Source organism: Sprattus sprattus (assembly GCF_963457725.1).
Source record: "Sprattus sprattus genome assembly, chromosome: 1".
Classification (NCBI taxonomy): Eukaryota; Metazoa; Chordata; class Actinopteri; order Clupeiformes; family Clupeidae; genus Sprattus; species Sprattus sprattus.
Genome location: NC_137920.1, coordinates 23059796 through 23069152, shown reverse-complemented (window position 1 = coordinate 23069152; position 9357 = coordinate 23059796). Strand labels below are relative to the sequence as shown.

The 9357-nt window shown below is 46.4% G+C and overlaps 1 protein-coding gene across 1 annotated transcript; it reads left to right on the top strand.

Moving 5' to 3' along the window:
* Nucleotides 1-662: 662 nt before the first annotated feature.
* On the top strand, nt 663-2075 carry LOC308365778 (N-acetyllactosaminide beta-1,3-N-acetylglucosaminyltransferase 2-like; the record flags this gene model as incomplete). The annotated part of the gene is made up of 1 exon (XM_080839371.1): nt 663-2075. One exon carries the CDS (start codon nt 663-665, stop codon nt 1902-1904), a length of 1242 nt encoding a protein of 413 aa, XP_080695497.1. The 3' UTR covers nt 1905-2075.
* Between the last annotated feature and the right edge of the window lie 7282 nt (nt 2076-9357).

Genomic DNA, 9357 nt, shown 5'->3' with positions numbered 1-9357 from the left:
AATAATTTGTTTCCATCATTTTTATTTTATTTTAATGCTCTTATCAACATGGTAAAGTGGATTGGCTTGCTTTAAGCAATGGGCGGTACAAAATAAAATTATAAAGTGCACATTTAAGATAAACAAGGACAATAAACCGTAACAGTTAGGTTACCAATAAAAGGTAAGCCAACTACTTCTCTGTTTCAACCCGCTGCCTGTTGACATTTTCAGACAACAGTGAAGCTCGCTTCTTTTGCCCAACACAACTTTTAAAGTCAAAATCTTTTTTTTTTTTTTTTTTTACAACGCGTTAATCGCGCGATAAAAACATTAACGCCGTTAAAATGGGTTCGCGTTAACGCCGTTAATAACGCGTTAAACTGACAGCACTAATATACACATATACACACATAATGCATATACACATTTCTTGCCATCAGTCTGAGTGCTCCCTGTGCGCACTGATATGGAACGCTCAGGTAAATGTAAACAGGTCGTACAGTACCTTTACTGCTCAATAAAGCACACCCCGTGACTCACTCTCAACCAATCAGAATGCTTGATTTAATCTACCCGTGTTATAATTGTTGGCACCTGAGCTACAGGAGCACTGTTTTTTTAATAGGCGGTCAATTTCTAATAGAGTTTTGTCTCCACAGGTCCAGAGTTAAAGCGTGGAGATGCACGCCAGCCGGCTGAAGACCAGGATGCTGGGCCTGATGATGGTCAATGTTCTTGTCTTCATCCTGGTGGACATTTCCCTCAAGTTCGGCCAGGGCAAGGACCCGAAGATCCGAATCCCGTCCAAGCGGTTCTGGAAAAAGGTCGTGGTTAGCGAGGCTTTCTGGAACCGTCGCCAGCAGCGATTGGACCACATACACAACCCGCTCTTTGCTTCGGCCATCGACGCAGGCAACGACACCTATATCGATGGCACCGCGATCCCGTCGGGGATACTCGACTGGCTAAACGACACAAGTCCGGAAGACCCTTGTGTGCCCGACCACAGTGTGGCGTTGAGAGTGAAGGACTATGACCTCCTGCCACAACGCTTTAAAGACTTCCTTCGCTTCATGAGGTGCCGGTCGTACCCCATGGTGCGGAACGAGCCGGACATGTGCCGAAAGCCCCCGTTTCTGGTCCTCGCGGTGAAGTCGCTGGCGCCCCACTTCGACCGTCGCCAGGCAATCCGTGAATCCTGGGGGCGAGCGGGCAAAGTTGCCGGGCGCAAGGTCATCACGGTGTTCCTCCTTGGCAGTGCGACGTCGACGGACCACTACCCGGATCTGTCGGGGATGCTGCGGCACGAGTCGGAGATCCACCGGGACATCCTCCAGTGGGACTACCGGGACACCTTCTTCAACCTCACCGTCAAAGAGGTGCTGTTCCTGGAGTGGATCTCCACCAGCTGTTCCGGGGCGCAGTACATCTTCAAGGGAGACGACGACGTCTTCGTCAACACCTTCCGTATCCTGGACTACCTGGGCAGACTGCGGCCCTCCAAAGCCAAAGCCCTCTTTATTGGGGACGTGATCTCCGGCGCCGGGCCACACCGCAACAAAAAACTTAAGTACTACATCCCAGAGAGCGTCTTCCAGGGTAGTTACCCACCTTATGCTGGCGGAGGGGGCTATCTCTACTCGGGCAAGTTGGCACTGCGTCTGTACAACGTGTCCCAGCGCGTGTCACTATACCCTATCGACGATGTCTACACGGGAATGTGCCTGCAGAAGCTCGGCTTGGTGCCGGAGAAGCACAAAGACTTCTGGACGTTCAACATCGACGAGAAGTACCGGGAGAACGCCTGTGCCTACGAGAGCCTCATGCTTGTTCACAGTCGGACCCCGCAGGAGGTTATCCAAATCTGGTCCTGGTTACGAAACCCCAGCCTGAACTGTAGTGCGGTGACTGCGATGGCTTGACACAATGATTCTCGACCTAATTTTGCTGGCTTAGATGTGTTTTTTTTTTTTCTTCAACTCTCTCAAAGACTTCATGGCCCTGCTGATATTTATGTTTTTTTTTTTCTGCGTTTACAGGTAATAGGAGAAACAAACCAAAACAATCTGTGATCTGGACTCTAAAGATCTATTGTTTGAGCACTTTAAAAGTAATGTTATGTATGCCTGCTAACTCCTCCTGTGCATAGGCTTGCAGTAGCATACACCACACGCCTGAGAACAAGTTGACTGTCTCCTTTGGACTGGATCAGTGTGTAGATGCTTGGTGTGTGTATCAATCTGTTTCTCTGTGACTCTAACAAGATTCTGTGTGTGAATGTCTGCATTTGTGAGTGTTTGTGCGTGCGTGTGTGTGTGCGCGTGTGTGTGTGTGTGTATGTATTTATTTGATCTAATTATTGGGTTGTTTTTTGAATTTCCTGTTTTATAATTGACTTGTTTACAATTTTGCCTAGCAGAGGTGGATACATTCGGTGACATCAAAAGAACGTCAGTGGCTAGCTTGTCACCTTATATATATATATATACTGTTAAAGCAATGTCCTCAGTGACAACCTCTTATTACCAAGTCCGATGTGGTCCTCTCCACAATTATATTCAGTGTCCTGTCTTTTGACGTTGGATTTATCATATCGTATAGTGCCCCCTTTCTCACACTCCTTTTTGGGTTCACAGTCAAAAAAAAAATTATTCAAAAGACTGTTGATTCATTCCTTTTATTTTAAACCTAGTTATTCTTGCCCACGACAAATGACCCTGATGCAGTAAAATCTAAAAACTCTGAAAAAAAAGTTGTATTGTTGTTGTTTGTTGATGTTGTTGTTCCCTGCAAATTAAGCCCCTGATTTAAGTATGGGTTTTGTTGGTTCATATAGACTAAGCAAGACTCTCTTCTGGATCTCTGCAAGGCTTTTTCCTCAATGGAATTCTACATTTAATGTCCAAGCTCAGCATTAGTCAAATGACTGGTTATTCTTTCAGGTAGCCATTAATAGATGTCTCTCCCATTCCTCTCTCTCTCTCTCTCTCCCACTCTCTCTTGTGCTGTTTTTGTGTCCACACGCACACAAACACATGAAATGCTGCTCTGTAACCGGTCGTCAGGTGTTGTACTCTTTGTACTATTCGAATAGATTTCAGATGGGCTATGGTGGTGGTGTTGACAGAACTTCGCGGAGCCAAACACTGTTTTTGTGTGTGACTTTGTGTTTTGTGAACACGTCAAAGAAAGCTTTTTTTATAACTAAATGAATAAAAAGTCTGTAAAAAACTTGTTTCATTCTGGTATGATATACAGCACTGGGTAGATCGCACTGACTTACTGTTGATGTGCGGTTTCCCTTCTTACATCATAAAAGGGATCAAAGTGTCCTTTCTGTTAATAGCATAACATGTTGTCTCAATATAATCCTGTCCTAACTTAATCTTTGAGAGTGTGTGTGGGTGTGTGTTTTTTAAAAAGGGAGAGAGAGAAATTGTGTTTGGACACAACGCCATCTTTTGGATGTTAGAAAACGTGCGTGTTTATTGGTTCGGTCAACGGAGGTGATGGTTCGACTCTCCATAGGTAAGACTGATTGGCAATATATTCCACGTGGTTTAAACAGCCCACTGAGAAGCGATAGAAGTTTCTCAAACAAAACAAGAAACTCGCTTATAGAAAAGCGTTGACGTCTGACTTCGGAGTCAAACGTGTGAAATTAACGCATATCAAAATGCCAGATTTAATTTTGCCAATAATATACTTTATATCTGCTTACGGACCGATGGTGATTTGCGATGTCACGGTAAGTTAGCCGAGTTCAAGTCGACCCCCTGTGCACGTTAAATACAGGTATTCAGTGGCTTTATGAGGGTTTTGTGCTAATAGAGCTAAAACTGAGTGAGGCAGGGATGGACGAGGAATGAAACTGTTCAAATGTCATATTATATTAACCGTGAAAAACGTCTTACTGTGGATCTGTTTATTTCCTTCGTGTCTCAGACTAAAAAGAACGAGGCCAGCAGGTCTTCGGGTAAGTTATTTTAAGCCTACTAGTATCCTACAGTGCGTAGCCCCCTGGATGAGGTGTGAGCGTTAGAAAATACCAGTCAAATTCACCCTTTTTATTGTATTGGTGTACAAAGTTGAAGTTCTCTGGTCTGAAGTTCTTGAAGTTGAAGTTCCCTGAAGTTCTCAAGCTCTGTTTTCTGAAATGTCTCATGCAAGTTGTGACAACCCTTTGTTGAGGCTTAGGGCTATTACAAAAACGTAAAAAAAAATAGATTACTGTTTTGTATGGCTGTCTTGATTTTCAGTATTAAAGGCTATTGTATTACTAGTAGTTTTTCTAGTAGGTTTTATTTGCAGTCCTGTCTGGTATATTTACATTTTTTATCTTCTCAAGGGGGAACTTCCACCAAAGAGAGAAATGCATTCTTTGCGCTGCGGAGTTGTCATCAGATTCTGCACGGAGACAGTGGCGAGTTCTTCTCTCCAGACTACCTGTGCTCCAACCCGCCTCTGTGGTGCAACTGGACCATCCAGGTGCCCGCTGGGAAACGTGTGCACCTCCAGCTGGAGGACTTCACGCTGGCCGACTCCTGTCACTTGAAGACGGACCAAATCCACCTCGACGAGTCGCCCGATGGGGGTTTGGGTCCCGCGGTGACCGGCGAGACTGGTGACCACCGCATCCTGGAGAAGTGCTGGAGGAAAGCGGAGTATACGTCTCATTCCAGTACCATGCATGTGATTCTACTCATCACCCGCACGCCCAACCCTCCACTAAGGGGATTCTATGGACGTTTCAAGTCCCTTGGTGGGCTCCCCGGAACCGAGGAAGCCCTGAACAGCAGGGCAGGCATGGAGGATGCCTCAAACTCAAATGCATATGGGAAGCAAGAGCCATCTGACGTCCATCATAACCGCAGTAAAACTGATCCGCTTCTGCCTGATTCAGTCTCCATAAAGGCTGGTGTTTCTCCCAGTCAGAATCCCTCCCCCAACAGCAAAACAGCAGGTGGCCATTTTGTTACCCCAGCCCCTACCTCCATGTCCAACAAGCTTCCCTCAGGGCCAAGGAGCCCAGGAGGGGAGGGGTCAGAGAAGGCGAGCGTCACATGGAAAACCATCAGAGGCCATTCAGAAGGAGGAGGAGGAGGAGCAGGAGGAGAAGAAGAGGAGGAAGGGGAAGGACTAGAGTTCCCCCTCAGGCATTCACCTGACGGCAACTCTGTGATGGCGGAGAAGAAGGCTGACCGTCCACATGCCGACAGCCCCAGCACTGTGACGTCCACAGATGACCCAAAGTCTGGGTCAAAGGTCACCAAGGCCAGGGGCAGGTCGCCTCACTCCGAGGGAGAGGTGGTCATGGAGGATGAGAATCCCACCTTCACCACCCAGTCGCCTGTGGCTGACACGCTCCAAAATATCGCTCCTTCTCCATCGGCTGAAAACACTCATCAAGATGAGACGGTAACAACAACCGCCACAACACAAAGAGAAGTCGTTGAAGATCCCAATGTCGTTACCAACATCCCAAAAGGTCAAATTCCAAAGCCTAAAGTTCAAGCAGCAAAGAAACCAGGAATAGAGGCCAATTACAAAGGTATGAAATTCTTCCATCATTTTTTTTAGTTTAACAGAATAGAATTTGGTTAGTGTTTCACTCTATTTACATGTGTTTATTTATAAAGCAGATAGATTTGATACATCAGACAGTTCACACACACTTTCATCAGTATGTGTATTTACAGTGCCCATTACGTTGATGTTGTTAGCACATTGTTCTTCCGGTTCAGATAAAGAAGAGGAATTGAATCCCTGGTTTTAGATCATACGTTGTTTTCCAATTAATCTGATGTCTGTCTCCCCTCAATCAGAGAGAACACTTTCACATCAAACCCCAAGGAACGTCACCCACCATCCACACCTACCTGGCGGTGAGACTTCATTCCTTCCAGAAGGTTCTGCAGAATTGAATTATCTGTCTGAAGGTTTTTGTGCCATCTTACAATGGCGGTGTACGCACTGCTGCAAGTTTCTGAGGTGTGGGGGAGAAATGAGGTCAAAGTTCAAATTCGGGAACATGCTTATTATCAGAAATAAATCCAATCAAATGAGATTGTAACGGCCACCTGTCCAGCAAACACAGAGTTTCAGAGATAGTTAGAGTGTTGTGTGCATCAAGTGTTTTGGCGCATCTTGATGATGTCACTCCTGTGGTCCCTCCCAGCTTTTCTCTTCGAGGTGTCTGTGGAGGTTGCCTTCAGCCACCAGGCTGGGGAAGGGTGGGATCAGCTGGTGACCGCTCTACTGACGTCACTGAAGAACATGGTGAGTCGTAGATCTCTCTTCCCCTGTTTAGATTGGCAGGATTCAGGACGTAGTCGTTGCAGGCCAGAACACGCACGCACCCGTGCACACACACACGCGCACACGAACACGCACGCACCTGCGTGCGCACACACACACGCTCATGCACACGCACACACACACGCTCATGCACACGCACACACACACGCACACACACACGCTCATGCACACGCACACACACACACAGACACGTGCGCACGCACGCACGCACGCACGTGTACATGTTAACACACTTTATGTGTCTTTATCTCTCTATCTGTATATGCCCCCTGCTTCTATCTCTTTGTTCTTTTTTTGTTCAGATTAAAGAGGAATTAATGAGCTCTGCGCCAAAAACCATAACATCACAGAGAATTAAAAGGTGAGTTTCAGCTGTCATCTCACAGCATACTGAAGGCACCTTTGAGGGTGTAAAGGTGTGTAGAGATGTATAGATACATAGATGTAGAGGTGTGTAGACATAACCTTGCAGGTCAAGGCCAGGCAGCTGGTGTCTATCTCTCTCTCTATCTCTATCTCTCTCTCTCTCCCCCCAAAAGGTTGAGCTCGGGGACTCTCTTCCTGCTCTGGCTCCATTTCAAGGAGGGGCAGGAAGTGGCGCAGATGCACAGGATTCTCCACGGCGCGGCCGAGAGGCTGAAGGGTCGGAGTCTGCTCACCCAGTGGGGTGGCATAGGGGGACTTGTCGCCTACGTCAGCGTCACAGGTGAGAGCACACCTGGGTTACCTGAGTTTACTACTATACATGTACGATACCCCACAGAACAATAATAGGGCGATAATAGAGACAAAAGGTAACGTTGATGCACCGCAACAGTACAAAATGGTATGGTACTAAACTTTTCTCATTGACATGTTCCCCTACAGTGGTGGAATTCAATATATATTTTATATGCGTTTTGTTGTGCTTAACATACCTACAACCTACCAACATTTACATGTGTGCATATGGTGGTTTGTGTGTGTGTGCGTGCGTGCGTATGTTGGGGTGGGGTGTGTGTGTGTGTGTGTGCATATGTTGGGGTGGGGTACTACACACACCTCAGATGTCAACGAGTGTGGCACCCAGCTGGCCCAGTGTGACGCCCACGCAGAGTGTGTGAACCGTTTCGGCACCTACTCGTGCCGCTGTCGCCCGGGCTACGCTGACAAGTCGCGCTCCGGCCCAGGAGGAACCATCTGCGTAGACCCCGCCACCTCCGGTGAGTGTGCAAGAAGTCCCTGTGAGAACTGGTAGGGCACATACATGGACAGACACATGTACATTGCATTTTAAGCTGCATTCTTTTGCATGAAAGGTGCCATATAAATAAAGTTGTATTATTATTATTATTATTATTACATGTCAACTCTTTCTCCCTCATTTATTCTAATATGGGTTTTCTTTAAAGTTTTCTAATTCTCCACTGAGCTCCTTCATTTAGTTTCTCGGGGGGGGGGGGGAGGGGCCACTGCAGCTCAGGCAGAGTAGTTCATTAAGTTATCCAGTAGATGGCGGTATATGACAAACAAAGCCATTATTCAAAATGATGGCACAATTTTGGTGACATCCATACAACAAGATATAAAAAAATGTATCTCAGTATAACTAGTTAAAACATTGAGATATGATTCCCTTTGACTAACTGTCATTCTCTTTTATACTTTTTTCTTAAAATAAAAATGTATGTCTGTATTATGCATCCCATTGTGAATAGTATTATCAAACATTATATTATTGGTTATGAACACCTGGACTAAACTAGAACTTGTCCCTGGCAGGTTGTCCTTTCTGTAATTATTATTATTATTATTATTATTAGTAGTTAAAGTAATAGTGACATCTGAACCAAAGTCTTAACCGACCCCTATCTACCTGGCAGGTTGTAGCTGGTCATCACCTGACATCCTTAAAGGCATCTACTGCGTCTGCTTCCTGATCAGTTTCCTCATCGCCTTGCTGCTTTTCGCCCTGACCGCCATGTACCGCTGCCGGCACCAGGGGGTGTTCATGCTCCGCTGCCAGAGCTGCAGCAACGGTAGCGGCCTGGCGACGGTCGCCAGCAGCGACGACAACAACAACGACAATGGCAGCAGGAGTGGCTGCATAAGAATGTCCTCCATCCGTAACCGACCTTTGCCCCCCGCTCCTCCCGCACCCCCGACGCGGCGCCTCAAGGAGGGTTCAGACGGAGGGGGGTCCTTGGAGTCCCCCTTCATGAAGTTCGGACCGCTGACAAACTCGGACGGGTCCGGAGGCAAGGTGTCGGAGCCCAGAGCCAAGCAGTGATTCGGGGGCGTCCTTCTCCTCTCAAGACCTGTCTGGGCCTCAGGAGCTCCGGGCCACTCGCTCATCATTTCTTTGTGTGTTCGTTTTGAATGTTTTGCTGCTTAAGTTCTATACTAAATAGATATTATTTGTTCAAATAAAAATTCTGAAATGGTGAGAGGTGAAGAATTGTTTGTCAGAGAGTATTTTGAGCCTGAATAGTGCTGTGATTGCTTGACATGGTCTGTCTGTCTGAAATATAAAAAATGGGTTCAGCGAGGGTTGGGTGATGAACTGAGAAACGTTCTTTCCGATAGGAATGATACATAAATGTAGGCGGTCACCCTAATAGTTTTGTTCTGGTGTGTGTGTGTCTGTGTGTGTGTGTGTGTGTGTGTGTGTGTATACAGAAGCCAGGGACACCTGCCATCATTACAGTTCCATTTCTTTTAAGTTTGTGAGTTAAAAGTAAAATGTCTCATTTTTAAATATCTTTGCTACTGCAGTGGGTAAAAAAAAGCTCTATTGCCTTCAAAAGTATAATAATATGTCCCCGTGTCAGTTGGCTAGGGTGGCCCACACTTTGCCTGTGTGTGTGTGTGTGTGTGTGTGTGCTAGCTCTTACTCCTGTCTGCTCAGCTTTAGGGTATTTCTGTGCAGCTCCAACCTTGAGGCGTCGTATTTCGGGTTTGTTAAGCAGACTGTTATCCACGGAAACCTTCTGCATTGTCCGAGTGTCATTTCAACTGTCTGTATGCCTGTGTGTGTGTGTGTGTGTGTGTGTGTGTGTGCGAGTGTCATTTCAACTG